Source organism: Vigna angularis, chromosome 1, assembly GCF_016808095.1.
Source record: "Vigna angularis cultivar LongXiaoDou No.4 chromosome 1, ASM1680809v1, whole genome shotgun sequence".
In the NCBI taxonomy this organism is placed as follows: Eukaryota; Viridiplantae; Streptophyta; class Magnoliopsida; order Fabales; family Fabaceae; genus Vigna; species Vigna angularis.
Window position 1 is genome coordinate 7,581,079 of NC_068970.1, and position 20,943 is coordinate 7,602,021.

Genomic DNA, 20,943 nt, shown 5'->3' on the forward strand with positions numbered 1-20,943 from the left:
ATTTCCGAAAAATCGAATACCGTGTTAGTTTTCAATTTAAAATTTTGTTTTTATTTAAAAATAAAGGACAATGATGGAAAAATTATAGAAAAAATAAACTAAAATAAAATAATTTGAAAATTAAGTAACTAAAAAAATGAATATTTTGAAAATAAAAGTTTAGAAAAATAAAAATAAAATTGAAAATTCAAAAAGATAAATATGTCGAACTATAATATTTTAGAAAAGAAATATTAAAGAATAGTAATTTAGAAAAATAAATTTAGTATTTTTGTATGTTTAGTAGTATCTCTTAAAACCAAAGATAATTTGAATATATCTTTCTCTCTTTAGTAGTCTCTTAAGCTTTTGGAGAAAATCATAACGAAATTTTGAGTTTTATAGCGAATAATTGAGACTCCTATTTTCTTTAGAATTTTATTAGAATACATGTTTCAATATGTTCAATAGTCTATCATAATTTAGGAGTTGGTATTAATGTCAATTTAATACATTTTCTCTCTCATCCTTTAAAATGTTTTTTAATAACAATTTCATGATGAATTTGTGAACTTTAAAACATAGAATGTTGTCTCAACGTACAAAGATTGAATATGACCAAATGAGTTATAATTCCCGAATAATTTAATTAAACTATTATAATAATTTACTTTGGATGATTTATCTAAAATAGCCATCATAATGGAAATTTTAAATAATTATAATCTTACCTACACATTTTACAACCCAATAACAATGATAATCCAACACGATTGGACTTATCATCAAGGATTACATAATCTAATTACTCCAATATAGTATGTTATTCATTTAAAGCAATTAACAAAAAAAATTGTCCAGGAATACTTACATATCAAATATGATATCAATGTTGCATGAATGCTCAATCATTGAAAAATTGATGGCATATCCCTTAGTTAGCCAAACACACTCAAAAAGAGTTGAAGTCATTTGTGGAAGGTGTACCCAAACTCTTATCATCATGGGCCATTAATGAGTCCTTTGTAGGTCAAACCTTGTATAACGAGTCAAATAGTTTATGATTTCTTTTGGGTCTTGGGTTGTAGTGTAAGGTTTTAGGTCTAGAGGGATGAACCAACATGGATCTAGAGTAAAAACTTAACTTGGTGAGCAAACCTTTTAGAAACTCGTTGGCCCTTAGCTAGAGTAGTCTCCAAGTTGTTATCTTTTACAAGACACATACTTTTGTCATGTGGCATGCTCATAATGAAGAGAATTTCTCCTTAGTAATGGTCAAGTGTCATGCTCCTAATGGACATGATTTCTTCTTAACAGTGACCATATGTCATCCTCTTAATGGAGAGGGTTTTACCTTGGTCTCCAAATTAAAGTATTGGGGTTTTAATTTTACAATTTGAAAACACATTTAGGATTACCTAAGTTTATATAAATAGAGGTGTCTTTCCCAAGCAAATTTACCTTTGAATTAAGTATTGTTATGATGCCAAATTTGTGTCATATTACTTAACTTAGGTCACCAAGGCTAGAATACCACATTTTTGTTTTCTTTAGTCATCATTCCTTAACAGTTGATCAAACCTTTATCAAGAGCACATTAAACACCAAGGCGATCTCTTATCTTACTTGAGTCCTATAGCTTGGAGGTAGTGCTGTCAAAACGAGTTGGAACCCGTGAGCAAACCCGGTCCACCACGGATTCAGGCCGAGTTGGGTTGAAATTTTTTTTGAAATTTCGATACAGGCTAATTTTGAACTCGGCTCATCCGAGTTGAACTTGTACTGAGCTAGATTGGCTCACTAACCCACCTAATTTTTCTAATAAGTACGTTTTGTTAGGTTAGTCAATTTTCAAAATATTGAAATCAAGACTCGCGTGTAATTATTTTTGTATGAAATAATTAGACAACATGAAAAATCCATAAATCTATACTTAATATTTATACAAAAACAATTTTGAATCGATATGAATCTACTAAAAATTTTGTTGAAAAGATTTTATGATTTCTTTGTGTGAATGAAATCTTATGTTTGATTAATCATAAATATAATTTATGATCATTCCCTTTTATTTAGATTTGAATTGTTATTTTTTTGTTATTTTTATTAATTAAAAAAAAACTTGTGATTAAGTGAGTCAATACATCAACCTGTGGTGAGTCGGATTAGGTTCCAATTTTGTCGGCTCGCTAATAAGTGAACCGGATTAGGTTAACTCATTAATTAGCCAATACATTGTCGGTCGAACCAAGTTGAACAAGGTGACCTGTTTTGACAATACTACTTGGAGAAGAAGCTACCATCTTTTCACATATCAAACTAACCATATATGCACCATATTCCCACCACCATTATGCTTCCATAACTACTAACCCCATTTGGAAGTTTCCATAGTATTTAAGTTATTGGATGAGCTTATTCCATAAAAAAACGATTCAAGTTGTATACCTAAGCGTGCGTTGTAAAGAATCTCATAACAATATTAAACAATTTATTCAAACCAAACATCTACCTAAAAAACCTAGAAGAAATTATTATGACTTATAAGACACTACCTATATCAACCATCACAACATAGTTCCATGTTTGATTTAGTGTTTATTCATTTCATCTCAAATATATTTATGTTAATCTAATTTGATATCTTTCACTTAAAAATTTTAAATGAAATTTTAATTACTCTCAACTAAATATTCAAATATTTTTTTGGCAACTTTTTTATTTGTAAGTTACTTCATTTCAATTATCATTCCAAAATTTTATTAATTTATATCAAAAATTTCTTATTTATATGATTTTATAATTAATTTATATTCATGAGTATAATTATTATAATAACGATGATAATAACAATAATAGATAAAAATGAGAAATAACGTTACTTAAAAAAATACTTCTACAAATTATTATGTTTCTTTGCATAATTGTTTTATTTTATTTTTTCAATTTATCAACATTTTAGTTATTATATTCACTGTTTACAAATTAATAATTTATACAAATACTTCGCACTGTTTTTTACAACTATTTATTTCTTTTTTAACAATTTTTTCTTATTCACACGTTTAAAAAAAATTACAAATGGTTTAAAATATATGCATTTATAAATAATTATTTTTATAAATTATTATATTCTCTGCAGTTATTTTTATAAATTAATATTTTTAAACCAATTGTGTTTTAATATTTTCTTAAAATAATTCATTTCTTCCATTTTAAATTTAAAAACACAAAATATTAAAACCCAATTCAAAATTCAAATCCGTGGGAAATCAAATTTCGACTTATCTTTTTTACTAGAATTCAATAACTTCGTTCATAATTTAACTTTTCAAAGATGGAAAAAGTTGAATATGTATAATAAAGTATGTTATTTGCGTAAATAATTGACAGAATAAATTATTAAAAAAGAAACCAAAGTGTGTTAATTGAGTGAAAAAATCCCCATTATATTTTTGTTAAGTAATTTTATTCTAAATTTAAAAAATAGAGAAAAACCACACCATAAAGAAAGTAAATAGAGGAGAGAATTCGACCCATTATTATTCAAAGGAATTCTCAGCGCGCCAAAGGCATTAGTTAAAACGCGCGTGACAGTGACGCGGCAATTATTAAACCCTAGAAACAGGCACTCTTCATGCCACCTCTCTCCTTATTTCGCAAGACGCAAACGCTCTTGGCCGTTAGTTACGAGGTCTCTTTCCAATTCTCAGCGTCAATCTCTTTTTCTATTTTCTATTTTTTATTTTTCCGCATAAAAAAATTACTAGAGGGAGAGATAAATTCCATGCCACTCTCCCACCAGAACCTCCCTTTTCCCTCTTTCGCCGTTGATGGTGCTTGCTGCCGGAACTTCCGCCGTGGATGGACGACGGCGATCCTTCCCTGTCCGATAAAGAGGAGGAGAACGATGAGGAAGACGTGGCAGACATTCTGTTGCGAATTCCTATCGTCGATGCTCCCATACTCGTCTTTGTTTGCTTTCACAAGGCTTTTCGCTCTGAACTCGATCACCTTCGTCTCTTGGCGGAAACGGCGTCGTTGGAGAACGAGCCACGCCGTTGCCACCAACTGATCCTTCTGCTTCAACGTAGGTTCCAGTTTCTGAAATTAGCACATAAGTATCACTGTGCTGCGGAAGACGAGGTCAGTTTCAGTCTACGCTCTGTTTCGTTGCTAAGAAATATATGTTGTTGACGAAATACACGTTACTTGTGAAAGTAGTTTAGTTTGTAATTAACAGTTAAAATGATCAAGTATTGAGTGCTATTGTTTCAGCTATGATTTCCAACTTTGCTACTGCAAATGAGGCAGCAAAATATAATTTGTTTGTGTGTCAAGATTCTCCTGTTAGTTTGAGTAATTTGATAAATGAACCCTTCATTTCAAACTTCATTATGTCTTTCTTAAACTGCTTGATTCTTATGTGCTAAATCCCTTTACTCATCTTCTGGGTAAGTTTTAATTAATTTGTTAATTTTATGTTTTGACGGTGAACTGTAGGATATAGACATGAGGCAAAAAATAAATAAAATTGCATTACCTACCCAACCAAGCGATGGAGAGAAAAATGTAGGTATAACAGGTGATATGTGGTGATAGGAAGAGACAGAGTTCATGGGATATTTGATATATAGTAATGTCTAGAGAATTAACCTACTTTTGGTTACGCTTTAATAGAGATTATACTTCTTTTAAATTAATTTATATACACACATTTACTGAATTATTTAAGGTGATTCGGAATTATGCTTATCTTTTCATTTTTGAAATAACAATTTATATTTTATTTTTTATATGAAATGAATGTAAAATTTATGTCTTAAATTTATTCATATTAGGTAATACATATTGTTCTGGTACCATGTTTATTCAAATATGTATTAAATAATATTTTATAAAAAATTGTATTATTAAGAATTTAATGTAAAAAGAAGACATAATTTTTCTCTTCAATACCGAATAACAATTAAGAAAACTATAATTTTATTAATTCCAAAATAAAGTAAAAATAGAATAAAATAATTTTATAATTTAAAATAAGAATTTATATAAAGCTAAAAATAGATATAAAGATATTTATTTTTTTGTTCATTTTTAATTTAAAAAATTTAAAAATATTTATGTTACTATAGACATATTAGATACATGTTTGACTAATCTAAATATTACAAGTCAGAAACTAAATTTAATAATATTCATGGATACTTTATTTGTCTTATCTAGGTATACAATTATTGAGTTGGGATGCAAAAATAATATTTTTACTGCTGCTGCTACTGGTGTTTCACTTATGTAGTTTTCAGTATTTTTTGTTTTTTACAAGGAAAATTAAATAAGAAATGTCAAATCCTAAAATTAACTGTGACAAAATGATCTTTTTTTGACTTTTTACATGTTGGTACCTATCGACTAATGTTGATGGTACACTTGGATTGCCACTAGTTGAGTAACTGATCAATACAATTATTAATTAATAAAAACATTGTTTTATTATAAAATTCTCTAATTCCTAAAATTAAATAAAACTCAAATAAGTCTTTGAAATTTTTAAGGTTTCATTAAGCCTTCAAAGTTAATCAATTATTTTTTCATGTTATCGCTAACCATATGTTATAATTTAAGTTTACCCTACAGTAAAAAAGAAGTTAATTTCAAAGGTTTAAATGAAACTCTAGATAATTTCAGGGACTAATTTGAGTTTTTCTTTGTTCAAGGGAATATGAAAGTGAGATGCAATTTTAAGAACTAAATTGACCTTTTCTCGTTCTATTCCTATTCAATCATCTCTACAAACAAAAGTATGGAAAGAGGATTGCATTGCCTTCTTTTCTCGCTCGATACGTTTCTCAAATATTTGTCTTCATGACTGCAAGCGCATGTTTGGAGCTGAAATGCCTGTCTGTGACAACTGACGATGAGCTTTGTGATTGTTATCTCTAGTCAAGTTGACACTTCTGAATATCAATTTTGAAACTTTTTTGGCAGGTTATCTTTCTTGCACTGGATGCTCATGTGAAAAATGTCGTTTGTACATATTCGCTTGAACATAACAGCACCTCGGAGCTTTTTGGATCTGTTTTCCACTTCTTGGAAGAGCTGATGGTTCCTAAAGAGAATATTTCGAAGCTGTTCCAAGAACTTGTGTACTGTATTGGTATCTTGCAAAGCTACATCTACAAACATATGCTGAAAGAAGAAAAACAGGTGGCTGTTTGCTATTTTTTGTGATTTATGAAAATATACTCTAGTTACATGAAATGTTCTTCCGTCATTTTTTACTGACAGAAAGGCATTTATTTCGTTAATTTGTTTCGCTTTTGTTTTGTTTAATTCCCATTAATCTGAACCTATTGTGAAAGATACTTGCTTCATTAAGTGTAGTTTAAACACGTTCCATTAATTTGTTGACATCAACACTGGATTATTGCATATAATACAATTTTTTGTAATATACTTCCTCTGATTCTTAATGTAAGACATTTTTAATATAAACACACTATCAATGAAAAGAATTAATTTAGTTCAATTTTTAATATTTCGAATTAGCTTTTGTTATTAATCTAATAAACTTTTATTACTATTGATTTATACAAAACACAAATACTTATAATATTTGATAGGAGTAAATGAGAAAAATAATATAAAATCGTATATAAATTATAGAATGGTTTCTAAAAGGGATCAATAGTTTCTTCTAAAATATGTCTTGTAAGAATTGGAGGAAATATTTGACTTTTTGCTTCCATTTTTCTTATGGGATACAGACCATGATGTTGAAAGCAACTATACTGGGAAATTAGCGCTATCTTGTAATGAGTAGGTCGGCACTTTTATCTTGTTAAAAAAGATCAAACTGCCCCAAAGCCCTTTACTGCATTATTGCGAAAGCTAACTTCTCTTTGTTGTGAAAGCTAAACTCAAACCCTTGTGTGTTTTTTTATGATGACAACAACATATGTTTCAATATGTTACTTGCACAACAACAAAAATGTTTTAATATGCAAACCTGCGATTATATGTTTGTTTGTGCTTGAACTATTTGTTTTTGCATACATGACTACTCTTTTTAAGTTGTTATTGGTAGATTTTATGGTGATATAGTGTATTTTATTAGAAATAAGGAGCTTTTGGGAGAAACACTATACATTACTCCTAATTAACTTGTGTAGTAAATGTTTAAGTACAGAGGCGAATAAAGGACTGACCACGCAGCTAATTATTTTTCGTAATTATAACTGACTAATTATAGCATTGCTGTATAAGAAAACAAATCTATATTAATATGCTAACTAGTCTTGATGAGTATTATGACATTCTCTTAACTTGGAGCTTACTCAGGTCACAGATTGTTATGAATAGATTCACTTGAAGAAAACAACTAACAATATATGGTAAAATGCAAAAAAGCGTGCTTTCAACTTTAGGTATGTACACTTTATCAAGTGGTCAAACCGTCCATCTTTATCACTGAAGACCTCTTAATTGAGTGATCGAGTTAAGATCTATTTTCGCTGACATTTGAAAAGGACGAGAACTCATTCTTTCTTTATTGAATGTGCAAGACAAAACCTATGTTCAACAGACGTTAATCCGACCAATGAAAGTGTTCACGTTGGTGTCAATTATGACTAGCTATTTGGCTTGGTACACCTTTATCTTAGATGCATGGTTAAAATTTAGTTTTGCAGCAATTAATTTCTTGTTCATATGCTTTGTCAATTTCAACTATCTGCATCACTACGTTCATTCTAGGATAAGAAAATGTATGATGGGGAAAAACAAGACAAACAAGCAATACTAAATTACATTTTGTGGCGTATTTTAAATTATGACCGTATTATCTAATGTGTGTGTGTGTGTGTATATTTACGTGAGCAAGTATATAGACAGTCTGGAATTCTGAAACTCGTATTATCAATTTTGTGCACTACCGCTACTGCAGGTTTTTCCCCTGTTGATGGAGAAATTATCAACTGAAGAACAGGCCTCTCTTGTGTGGCAATTCATATGTAGTGTTCCTATAATGTTGCTGGAGGAAGTTTTGCCATGGATGGTATCCTTCCTTTCTGCAAGTAAGCAATCAGAAGTTACCCAGTGTTTAAATGAAATCGCTCCAATGGAAAAAGCCCTGCAAGAGGTAGGCCACACAGTTCAGTAATTCATGTATTTGAATAAACTTCCTTTTTATACTAATTTAGATACCATTATGAAGGTTTTGGTTTCTTGGCTTAGAAGCAACAAACAAACCTTTACTGAGACCTGTTTTCAGAGTGGAGAATTTCAAGGTGTTGAGGGTTTCCTACATATAGAAAGATCACTAGAGCTGAGTTCTATTAGGAAAAGCGAAGAAACTTCAAGTATGACGGAAGTTAATGGCCGAGAAATAGAAGATGGGGCCAACCAGGTTAACGTCCTTCATTTTTGGCATAATGCCATCAAGAAAGATTTGAAAGAAATTCTGAAAGAACTTTACCTACTAAGAAAATCCAGCTGTTTTCAGAATTTAGACTCAGTACTTATCCAGCTAAAGTTCTTTGCCGATGTCCTCATCTTCTACAGGTAGTGCTTCTGACAATTTTTTTTTTTGGCGTGACTGGAATCTGACTAATTTGTTTTATGTTATTTACTAAAGTTCCTGTAGGTCTATTCTTCTCTGCTATCTAAAATGCTTATTATTGTAGTTCTCAATCGTCTAATTACTTGATGTAATTCAATTATTACAGCAATGCTCAGAAAAAATTCTTTAATCCTGTACTGAGTAAATATGCTTATGGCTGGTTGTCCAAGTCTATTGAACAATTTCTGAGTGAAAGTAACATTGAAGATATACAACAGTTGCTATTCTATAACTCAGAAAGTGGAATACCTTTGACCAAGTTCGTAGAGAAGCTTTGCCGAAAACTTGAATCATTTGTGTCAGGAGTCAACAAACAATTTGCTTTTCAAGAAAATGAGGTATAATATTTAAATCACTAATTTCTTTACCTGGGAAGGCAGGGAATGAAATTAGTAATATGGAAATTGTGCTTGGCCCTTCAGTTTAACCTCACACGCAGAATTTTTATAAAATATCCAAATGTGCTTTGGAACTATTCTAAACTGGAATAGTGTTATCATTTTTTTTATTAAGATAGCAAGTAGAGTACCTAACCTATCCACTTAATAAAAAACATTGATGTAATGTTCTCATCCATGAAAATTTTCTTACTCTCAGAGAATAGAACAAATCTCTATTTGTTTTAGAAAATCAATTTATAGACTTTCATATTTTTTCAACAAATTGAGTTTCCTACCCGAGAGGGATGCTACATGCTAACATATAAAAGAGTTACCAATTTGGAACCCTTATGTTTTTTATCAGGTGTTTCCCATATTTAGAAAGAACTGCAGAAATGGAATGCAAGAGAGACTTCTAAGCTTGAGCCTACATATGATGCCTCTGGGGTTGCTCAAATGTGTTATAACTTGGTTTTCAGTTCGATTGTCTGAAAAAGAGTCCAGGTCCATTCTCTATTGCATAAAGAAAGGAAACAATTCTGTCTGTAAAGCTTTTTCATCATTGTTACATGAGTGGTTCCGCATTGGTTATTCAGGTAAAACCTCTATTGAAAAATTCAGACTAGACTTGCAAACCATGTTCAAAAGAAGATGCTTTAAGTCACCTGAACAAATTAAGGAAGCTCATGGATTTTCTTTCTTAAATTCTGAGAAGCAGCTTTATAAAATCTCTGACCAGAATTCTTTGTCCTGTTCCTCCTCGTCTGGATCCAGTAATGTAAACAAGCATGAGATACCATATTCTATAGGAATTAATCTGCACATATTTTTTCCTGCCACAGTTGGGAAGTTATATCAGTATCCTGCATTACATGCAGCAGAACTATCTTCTATTTCCTTTCTTGATGATCCGAAACCAATTGACCTAATATTTTTCTTTCACAAAGCTATCAAGAAAGATTTGGAGTTCCTAGTTCTTGGCTCAGCCCAGCTAGAAAAAAATGGTAAGTTGCTTATGGATTTCCAAAAACGATTCCATCTCATATATTTTCTTCATCAAATCCACAGTGATGCTGAGGATGAGATAGTTTTTCCAGCCTTGGAGGCAAGAGGAAAACTAAAAAACATTAGCCATGCCTACACTTTTGATCACAAACATGAAATTGAACACTTCAATAAAATATCTCACATCCTTGATAAGATGTCTAGATTACATCTTTCAGTTTCTACAACTGATTCAAATGTAAAGGAGGCGGGACTGATGAGGTATCAGCATTTATGCAGGAAGCTGCAAGAAATGTGCAAATCAATGCATACATCGCTTTCCAATCATATAAACCGTGAGGAAATAGAAATTTGGCCTATAATTAGAAAATTCTTCACAAATCAGGAGCAAGGGAAGATCATGGGATGCATGCTTGGAAGAATAAGAGCAGAAATATTACAAGATATGATACCTTGGCTAATGGCATCTTTGACACAGGAAGAACAACACGTTTCAATGTTCTTATGGTCCATGGCTACTAAAAATACAATGTTTGGTGAATGGTTAGGTGAATGGTGGGATGGGTACAGTTTAGCTAAGGTAACGGAGGGCTCAAACGATGCCCCTCCTCAGCCTGTTGAGCCAATGGAGATCATATCCAAATATTTATCTGAAGAAATTCTAAATGAATTGCAAGAAGAATCATCTGCCAACAAGAGCATAAATTTTTTGGAGAAGGATCGTGTTGGTGATAATGTTGAGCTGTCTAACTGCAACCACAATGATAATGTTAAGGTTCATAATGCAGAAAAAAAAGATAATCAATGTTCAAAAAGCACAAATCAATTTCATGATCACGACAAACATGCTTGCAATGAGGTAGCAGACTTCATAAATCCGGTAGTCAATGTAGGTAAGTCGTCTAAGCTTTGTGACGAATCTGGGCGTTATGACCGACTTTTGAAATTGAGCCAAGATGATCTGGAGACTGTGATAAGAAGGGTGTCTCGTGACTCTTGCTTAGATCCTCAGAAAAAGTCGTACATAATACAGAACCTACTGATGAGGTTGGTTTTATTGGTTATTTTCTGGTGTTCTTTTTTTAGATGTCAGTTAAAAATCCATTCACATGCCTTCACCTAACATCTGAAGCTTATGGGAGAGTTGGTAAATGACATGGTATTAGATCCTTTATAACCAACTTAAGCTTTTGAAAGAGTTGGGAAACTACAGTTTCATCTTCAATTTTAGCGTAACAATTTATCAGTACCCGGTTGGTTTCATTTGTCAGTTTTACTGCTGAATGATCCTTTAGACAATTTTTTCAAATTTTAAAATAAGCTAATTCTAACATTCAGTAATGACAAAGTTATGCAATTTAGCGTGATTTTCCTTACCATTAATATTTGGAATAGAGTAAACCTACCGTAGTCCTTGTGAATCAAATGATGCCTTGGATAGTTGATTGAATGCCTGTGAATTAGAAATGAGATACTGTAACACCAGTATAGAATATTGATATAGATTTGGCACCTACACATTTCTTAGCAGCCGGGATTCTACTGCGTAAATGAATATATTGAAATGTGATATGGGGAGCTAAATTGCAGCTTTCAGTAATTTATTTCACGCAACAGATCCGCTCGTGTGGAGTTTAACTTTACTTTCCACATAATTTCAGCCGTTGGATTATTAGCCAGCAGATCTCTTCTACAGAAGTCAGTATAAAAAATGATGAACCGGAATTTCCTGGGAAGCATCCATCGTACAGGGATCCTCTCAAACTAATCTACGGATGTAAACACTACAAGAGGAATTGTAAGCTTTTTGCTCCATGTTGCAACCAACTTCATACCTGCATACATTGTCATAACGACGAATCAGATCATTCAATTGATAGGTAAAATTATTGTGTTCAATTGATGTTTTAATTATGTTTAAAAAAATTAAATGTTTAATTTTTTGAACTGATAACTTCTATTTTGATCATTGGCCAATTGCCTAAATATATATAGAAAATCTATTACAAAGATGATGTGTATGAAGTGCTTGATGATTCAACCAATCGGTGCCACATGCTCAACAATTTCTTGCAATTTATCGATGGCAAAATATTACTGCAGAATCTGCAAATTATTTGATGATGAAAGGTAGTAGTAGCTTTGTTGGTCTTTTTCTATACTTTACCTTAATAGAAAATTTCATATTTTTGTCACTTTAATTCATTGGCGGGTTCTATGAAATTACCCATACTATAGAACATTCAATAGTTTTTGAGATTTGTGTGTCCGCGATTGCACACTAATCTCTTATTTTATGGTATAAATCCCACTAGTTAAAGAGATAATCGGAGTCTAGGAAGGAGCTAATAAATAATTAATTGACATCAGCAACTTAACGTAAAAACTGTTGATCAAAGGCCAAATATAACTACGTTATTGATTGGCGACTTTGTGTAACTATATAAACAATTTTGATTTTCATTGATAGTATTTAAATTATATGCTATCAGCTAGCAAATATGTGAATGCCTATTTTTAAAATTTGGGTTTTGAACTTAATTAAACCTCAATAAATAGGTTTGTAAGGTGAGAACTATCAAACTTAAAAATAGACTGAACTATATATAGATTTATAATAAACTCTATTACAATTTTAGAATATAAGTTTAGATTTTAACTCAAAGAAAGAAAAGACTTGTATAATAAGGACTGTCCAAACTTTGAAAGATTACATTGGTTATATTTATAGTAAATGTTGAATGTCCACTCAGAGCTCATGTATTGATGGCTGCACTGTATGACGACCTTCCTTTTCTCTTTAGTCCGAAAACAGAGTGCAGTGATTTCTTTCACTCGAGGACACCACAGCACTAAAACCTGTCTCTACATGAAATAGATCAATCTTGATCCATAAGTTTGTAGAATGCTAGCCATACTCTCTTCATCTTTTTTTATCTAAAAGACAAGAATGCTCTTGTATTTGCAGTAGTTGTTGATTTTGTCTACATAGTTACTAGTTTGCCCAGAAAGGTGTTATTGTAGTTGCTAGTGTTAGTGTGCAATACATGATATCATTTTTCAAATGTGTGATATTTTGAATGTTGGAAAGTGATTATTTCCTCGATATAATTGGATCCTAATCGGAAGTGGAAAAATTATTCCCATTATAATTAATTACCAGAAACAACAAAGGTCGACCCGAGTGTGTTTACATTTCTATGCTAAACTTCTCAATTTTTGTTACTGCTTCTTTAACAATTTATTTTAGCTATTGCTAATGAAAACCTCTTTTGAAATGGTCAACAGGGAAATCTACCATTGTCCTTACTGTAACCTGTGCCGAGTTGGAAAGGGTTTGGGTGTAGACTACTTTCACTGTATGAATTGCAATGCTTGTATGTCCCGTTCTCTTATGGCGCATACATGCAGGGAGAAACATTTAGAGGACAACTGTCCAATTTGTCATGAATATATTTTCACATCCTGCTCTCCTGTAAAAGCCCTCCCATGTGGTCATGTGATGCACTCAACATGTTTTCAGGTACTTCCTTGTATTTTTTTTCCCTCAAAAACATCCAACAAGTACAGAAACAACTTTAGTAGCATTTGTGACGGTACTTTCAGGAATATACAAGCTTTAATTATATCTGCCCCATATGTAGCAAGTCACTTGGAGACATGCAGGTTAGTTATTATTCAATGTTATCACGTATCATATAATAGGATATATGTTGATCATATTGTTGAAAACTCGTTTGCCATTGAATTTCACATACTAACACGCACTGGAGAGAGTGAATTCATAAAATCCATATGAAGATACATTTTTCATATTGTTGGAAACACAGGTATATTTTAGGATGTTAGATGCGTTATTGGCTGAAGAGAGTATTTCCGATGAGATGTCAGGTCAAACTCAGGTTTGTGAGCTATTTTTGTTACTTATTGTGTGGTTTTTTCAAATGCATACTTTGATGGATCCTATAAAGCTGCAGGCTATATTATGTAATGACTGTGAAAAGAAAGGATCAACTCCCTTCCACTGGCTCTACCACAAATGCCCTAGCTGTGGTTCCTACAACACCAGAGTTCTATGATTCCTCTCCATCAAGACCTGTTTTTAAACAATAGATTGTAAAACATTTAATCTTTATCTGCATTGCTTGTGCCTAAATAATCATCCCATGTTGTCCAGCACATTTAAATTATCTCTCTTTGCAAAACGCTAGAATAATCATTGCATCTTTAGTTTGAAAAACACGAAATGTCATGACCGACAACTTTCTACAAGTAGACATTCGTTGTTCACTCTTTTTCTTATATATATATATATATATATATATATATATATATATATATATATATATATATATATTAACTTTAAATTAATTTATTATCTTATTGATTTCATTTTTCAACAATTATTTGCATAAATTATTAATAGATTGCTTTTAATTTTTTCAATGTGTATATAATTATAATAGTAATTTTGCGAGTCTAGCATGAAATTGGTTAAATCTCTCTGCAGACTTGATCTTTTCTTCAATGCTTAAACTCGTTATTTCCTAAACCCAATATCATCCTTAAATGTCACAAAATAAAATGTGATAAAGTAACATTGATTACAGTAAAAAAACATTGATTATTATATAATATAATTGACTTAAATATATTTTTATTACTTATCAATATAAATTTGTCCCTCAAGATATTGATATAAGATAAGAATTAAAATATTATAAACTTAACTGAAAAATGAACTTTGATTATTTTTCATAAAGACTAATAAATAAAGTGGAAACAACAACAAACTATTCTTTTTATTTAGGGAATATTTTAGCATGCAGAGCATGTCAATTGCTTCTTTTTTTGCCTAATCTTGAAATAAAGTAATAGAAAGTAAAATGAACTCTCGTTATGCTTTTATAAAGTACCTGACCACTTCATACACACAGCTATGCAATTTGTTTGTATTTACAATCTACCAGCTAAAAGTAAACAAAAATAATAATAAAATGATAATATAAAATTATTGAAAAGTTTGCATGAGAAGAAGAATACTCGGATTTGTAAATTTATAACTTCGTTGTTTTATTTTTCTAAATTCCTCAAACAAATATGATTTGCTCAACTTCATATCTAGAGTTGTTTGATATCTTCTGTCGAATTTGATTAAAATGCTTCATATGGAACAAATGCCTCTAAATAAAAACGTGTTTATCAAATGAAGACTTCTATACATATGTTAAGTATTATTTTCTAGTAATATAATTGAAAATAGACACCTCATAAGATACTTGATGAGAGAAAAGTAAAGAAACATTCCCAGTACTTTCAGGACTTTAACTAAATGTAATACTACCATACTTGAAAACTTAACTCTAAAAAGGTTTAGCAACTAAGAACTGAAGAATTCTTTAGCACAAAGATTGATGAAATATCTAGTTTGGATTGTATTATTTGGCTTTGCATATAACCAATGCAATGGAAAGTATCTACATCTACAGAGAATGTTGTAAACTCTATGAAAAAAATCTATCAAAAGCTTACCAAGAATAAAAGAATCCAAAAAGGAAACCTAGTATATCTTTTCATTTGATGTGGGAGAGGGAACGTATTGCTCATTAGTTGACACTGGTAAGGCTAAAGCAGGCAGCAGCACTCTTCAATTCATTCTCAGAAACATCCTCTGTGCACTTTCTTATGTCTTTCAGTGATTCCTCTGAACTGCAGGCACAGATATACAAATACTGTATCAAATAAGAACATCTCATCTCACTTCAAGTTCATCATAACTACTTAAATTTCTACTACGCATTCCTTTTATGCAATTTCTGCATTGACTCTCAGCTTCCTTATTCAATAAGAAAGAAGCCTAGCTGATTGTTTTGCTAACTAATTGAAGGTAAACTAAAATAAAATTGTTCCATTTCGATATTTTAGAGATGTATACTTGCATTTTTATCTACGGTTTTTTCTTTCTGATTATAAAAATGTTACATTGTTTTGAATCAGTTCCGATTATTTGGTTTTTATTCCTTAATTTCTTACATTGATATGGTGATAACTGTTTGAGAGGCCCTCAAATAAGCTATAGTCTACATATAAACTGCCTGAAACCGAAGGATTACTCTGATCTAAGATAAACACTCAACGAAAGTAAAAAAATAAAATGTAGACTGTAAATCAAATTAAAACCTTATTAAACGACGAAACTATGTTTTAGCTTTAAGAACATGTAAAAGTTGAAACTCAATCAACCTCATTTCTAACCAAATGAAAAACATGATTAATGAATCTACCTTGACTCGTAAGCTTCCTTGGAATAAATGTACGATTGTCTATCATCAAGTGAATAAAAAATGGGAGGCATGTCAACATAATCCTCAACAACATTTTGTTGAATGGGCAATGGCTGTGAAGAAAGCATTGGAGTTTGCATTCCTACAGAATTGTCATTATTTGAACAGGGGTACTGAACCCACAAAGGATTCATGGCATTATCCTTGGAATCTAAGTAGAGGGAGCTATAGTCCATACAGTTACTGTTGGAATAGGAATGTTGCTGTGACACAGAGAATGAAGTGACATTATTGTTGTAAGTGTTTGGTTGTGGAGTATGATGATTAAACAATGGGAGTGCATTATTGTTAGTACATGGTGTCATGCCCAATTCTAATTGTGAAGTAACATCATCCGGCATGGGAGGAGGACGATGCTGTTGCTGTTGCTGTTGTTGCTGTTGCTGCCTACATATTTGAAGCTGTTGATAAACTGCATGAAGCTCTTCTTCTGCAAGCCATATTTGGTATTGTAACCTACAAATCTCTTCCCAACAGCCATGCACAGGGTACTTATCCCTATAATTTGCTTGAATAATGATAGAGTCCATGGCTATTTTCTTCTGGTTAGGCTCCAAAATCTTCAATATCTTAACGATGTTGCTGACTCCAAAAAGCCTGTGGACATTGAGAAAAACCTTGGGTTGGTCTGCGGGGAAGTAGGGTGCAAGAAGGCATTCAGAAGTGCACTTTCTCCTCTGATGTTTGCATGCCGCACAGGCTTGGGTCGTGCCACCCTTAAGGGTCATTGTTGAATCCCCCAGCAGCAGCTATGTTGGGAGACGATGCTGCAACCCCTCGTTTCCACGGTGGTGATTTCAATGAATGGATGAAGAAAGAGAAGAACATTAGTGAGAGAGATGAAGGATGCAGTTAGAGGAAGAGAAAAAGATAGAGAGGTAAGAGTGGAATGGTAGCATGCTTTATTAATATGCGGATCTGTTGGGCATGGAAAGACCCAGTAAAACGCCAGCTGTAGGGACATGGTGTTTTCAAGAGTGATGCCGTTAGGGATAGGTTTGTGGAGAATGTGATAACTCCTAGGTTTTAGGGTTAATTAAGTTCCATCTGCTCATTCTGTCTAGGTTGTTTTCTTTTTCTTTTTCTTTTTCTTTTTTCTTCTGCTGCTTCAGATTTTAAGCAGTAATATATTTTTTGATAGATTTTCCACACTATGTTCTTATCATCCAAACAATCTATTCTTCAAATAACTTATCTTTTTACTATATATTCTGTATTGTTTGCATGTCAACTATACCGCAACTCACGTCTAATAGAAAACAACCATTTTTACTTTGCCTGCTGTTCACATTTCAGATTTAAATATCATTTTGACTGTCAAATTAGACTCTGTGATTGTGACGATTCTTTTTTAATAAGATAAACTCGTGTATAAAATGTGATTTAAATACACTTTTTATTTTCATGTTTTAAAATAAATCACTATTTTTAGTTTCTGATTTATTTTAAGATGCTCTTAGTGTTTCTATTGTTAGTCGTGAACAGATTCATATGTTAAGTTGATTTGTTCTGCCTTTGTTTTTCTTTTGTTTGTTAGGATCGATTTGTTGAACTTCATATTTGCTTTTCTTCTGTTTGTTGAAACGACTTTTACATTGAAAGAGGCTTTCTATTAAATACAGATCTATTTTTAAACTTTCATAAATCTGTGTAATGTATTAATTAAATTAGTATATTTGTTGATCAATTTCATATATCATCTAATATGTTGTAATACCTAAATATTTTATAATCATTAAAAGTTCTTAAGAAATTCCTATAATCATTATTAACCTTATGATAATATGAAAAATATCAATTATTACTTAGTTATAATGAAAACACATGATATTTTAAAACCTTTTTAAGATTATAACACTTTAGGTAAATCGGTGTGCAATGTTTTCATTAAATTAATATAATTGTAAATTAAAGTTAAGTAGTATCCGGTTGATACATGCAAATTTAGTAAAGCATATCTATCATCACTTTTCCATTAGAAAAGGTGTGTGTTTTATAGGAGAATTTTGTGTAGTGAAGAGATGATATGGGGGCTTCTTCAATTTTAAACATGTTCATAATTCACGTAAATAAAAGGGGTAGCTTTTTGTGACTTTTGGTAATAAGTACTTTTATCTTGGAGCGAATCTTAATAAAACTCATAAAAAAATATCTATTTTATCTTATTGTATTTTTTTAATTTATTTTATCTTTTTCTAATAGACATTGTCCGGACTGAAATAGTAACTGAAAAAAGAAAATCTATAACAATATATGATGTCGTTACTATAATTTATTAAGAAAAATTATCGAAAATTTTAAAATAAGATAATTCGTGAAACCAAATCGGTTTCAAAAACTGACCTTGTTTTTAAGTATTCTCGTTCTAAATGAAAAATAGAATAACTTAGTTTTTACTAAAAGGAAATTTTAATATGATTGATATTTATGACTTAAATACTTATTTCGTCCCATGTTAAGTATCCAGTTTTAAAAATGAAGACTTTGGGTTCCTATGTTATGAAAAATATATGAATAAGGTCCACAAAGGAAGAACAAGTTCCACAAATCATCAAAGAAAAAGCTGAACAAGATATAGAAAAAGCTCGACAGCAGAAGAGAGAAGAGTAAAGTACGACCACATCAGTATGGACTTAACGTTGTTGCTGTCAACTTAACGGACAAGACCTTATTCATACGTTTTTCATAACATAGGGACTAGGGATGACAATTTTACCCGCGGGCACGGGTATCCGCGGGTAAAATCCGCGGCAGGTAGTAACTATCCGCGGATATTTACTACCCGCGGGTAACGGGTAGCGGGTATTTTAATACCCGCTTCTAAACGAGTCGGGTACAGTATACTACCTGCCCCGCGGGTACCCGCTGCCCGCGAAAAATTAAAAAAAAAATTATATATTTTTTAATTAAATTAATTAAAAATAAAATAAAATTATATTGTATTAGGTTAAATTTAATTAAAATTAAATTTTAATTTATATTTAATTTAATCTATATTATATTATATATATTTGTTTGTAATTTTATTTAAATTTTATTTTAAATATGTATTAAATATATTTTTTTTGCGGGTATCCGTGGGTACCCGCGGGCCGTGGGTATTTTTTAAACAGGTACCCGACGGGTAGCAGGTCAGGTACGGGTATTTTTTAAACAGGTACCCGACGGGTAGCAGGTCAGGTAGCGGGTACAATTTTATCCGGCGGGTCGGGTTGCGGGTAGGCACTACCCGTGCCCGACCCGACCCGTTGTCATCCCTAATAGAGACCCAATGTCTTCATCTTTAAAACTAGGTACTAAAAAGAAATTCAGATCTTAACACAAGGATGAAGTGAACATTTAAGCCTTTCAATTTTAAAATTTTAATATTGTTAATTGTTAAATAAATATGAAATTCAATGATAAAAAAAATAATTATCAAACAAATTCAACCTTGTAACTGAAATAGTAACGGAATAAAAAAAATTATAAAAATACATGAACTCGTCATCATAATTTATTAAAAAAATTATACAAAAAAGACTGACTTTGTTTTGTTATGTATTCTTATTCCAATTCAAAACTAAAGAATAATATAGTTTTTATTAAAAATAAATGTTGATAGGGTTGATATTTTTAATTTTAAAATTTTAATCGTTATATTATCAAGTAAATTTAAAACTCATCATGATAAAAAAATTAATTATCAAACAAATTCAAGATTTTACATAATAATTAGTAATTTTGAAATTATTACAAAATATTTAATTATCAAGCAAATCTATAATAATTAATTTTCAAGATTATTTTATGATAATCAAGCAAGTCCAAAACAAAAATTAATTTTTAAAAAATATTATAAAAACTAATTATCATGTAAAGTTGAAAGTTAACGTGATAATCAAAATTTTATATGTAAATAATTTTTTTAAATTATTGAACAAATCCAAAAAACTAAATTTTTTAAATATTATAAAAAATGTAATATGCAATTATGCTTTTAAAAAAAAACTAGTGTATATAAAAAAAAACCCTACAAAATGCCAAGACAATAAGGATGCTTCTTCCTGCACTCTCATGTTTTTTTTCTACACCACCAACATTCATAAATTCGCATTTTTACCCTTTATTAAAATATATTAAAAACTTTAGGAATGCAGCTCTACCTTTTCATATATTAAATGTTTAAACCCTCAGTTGGTCCTCATTTTTGTGTGGTAATCTTAGTTGGGTCCTCATTTTTGCAACTGTCTCAATTGGGTCATATTTTTTGTAAAAATAGAACCAATTTTACCCTAACCGTTAAGTGCTCTCAAACGGCGTTAAATATAGCTAACGTGTTTATGCTGACATGTATTGTTTGATTAGGTAGAAATTTTATTTAAATTAAAGAATTATGATATGACAAAATTGAAGGTGTCAAAGAAGCTTTCAAAGCCCTTCACACGAACACCAATCCTTTCACATTCCTCTTCCCAATAGATTCCAGCACTGTCATTGACACGCTCCTCGACCTCGAAGCCAAGTCGTCGTCTTCTCCTCCGACCATAACCTTCGCAACCTCTCTCGCATCCTCTCCTCCCTCTCATCCCTAATTGATAAACTCCACAAACATAACGGCTACTTCCCACAATCC

General features: G+C 31.2%; 2 protein-coding genes across 5 annotated transcripts; one reads left to right on the plus strand and one right to left on the minus strand.

Moving 5' to 3' along the window:
• The first annotated feature begins 3,674 nt into the window (after nucleotides 1–3,674).
• On the plus strand, nucleotides 3,675–14,274 carry LOC108319200 (zinc finger protein BRUTUS-like At1g18910). 4 transcript variants are annotated; one of them, XM_017550259.2, is made up of 12 exons: nucleotides 3,678–4,125; nucleotides 5,968–6,186; nucleotides 7,925–8,119; nucleotides 8,252–8,541; nucleotides 8,706–8,937; nucleotides 9,344–11,031; nucleotides 11,646–11,864; nucleotides 11,980–12,114; nucleotides 13,273–13,507; nucleotides 13,591–13,650; nucleotides 13,815–13,886; nucleotides 13,956–14,274. In XM_017550259.2, exons 1-12 carry the CDS (start codon nucleotides 3,844–3,846, stop codon nucleotides 14,061–14,063), a joined length of 3,735 nt encoding a protein of 1,244 aa, XP_017405748.1. In that variant the 5' UTR covers nucleotides 3,678–3,843; the 3' UTR covers nucleotides 14,064–14,274. The 4 variants fall into 4 exon arrangements, with proteins under 4 accessions (XP_017405753.1, XP_017405748.1, XP_017405739.1 ...); XM_017550250.2 differs by having other exon boundaries at nucleotides 3,681–4,125; nucleotides 8,195–8,541; XM_017550255.2 differs by having other exon boundaries at nucleotides 3,682–4,125; nucleotides 8,195–8,541; nucleotides 13,962–14,274.
• A 1,316-nt stretch (nucleotides 14,275–15,590) lies between these two features.
• Nucleotides 15,591–17,136, minus strand: LOC108342317 (LOB domain-containing protein 27). Its single transcript, XM_017580078.2, has 2 exons — nucleotides 16,269–17,136; nucleotides 15,591–15,693 (listed from the first exon to the last, which is right to left on the minus strand). Exons 1-2 carry the CDS (start codon nucleotides 17,054–17,056, stop codon nucleotides 15,591–15,593), a joined length of 891 nt encoding a protein of 296 aa, XP_017435567.1. The 5' UTR covers nucleotides 17,057–17,136.
• Nucleotides 17,137–20,943: the final 3,807 nt, after the last annotated feature.

Bases quoted from the DNA above. Each gene is read 5' to 3' on its own strand.
- LOC108319200 (XM_017550250.2), top strand. From the start codon at position 3,844: ATGGACGACGGCGATCCTTCCCTGTCCGATAAAGAGGAGGAGAACGAT. The intron at 8,120-8,194 runs GTAGGCCACACA...ACCATTATGAAG, and splicing joins TGGAAAAAGCCCTGCAAGAG to GTTTTGGTTTCTTGGCTTAG. The intron at 8,542-8,705 runs GTAGTGCTTCTG...CAATTATTACAG, and splicing joins GATGTCCTCATCTTCTACAG to CAATGCTCAGAAAAAATTCT.
- LOC108342317 (XM_017580078.2), bottom strand. From the start codon at position 17,056: ATGACCCTTAAGGGTGGCACGACCCAAGCCTGTGCGGCATGCAAACAT. The intron at 15,694-16,268 runs GTAGATTCATTA...CTGTGCCTGCAG, and splicing joins AAGGAAGCTTACGAGTCAAG to TTCAGAGGAATCACTGAAAG.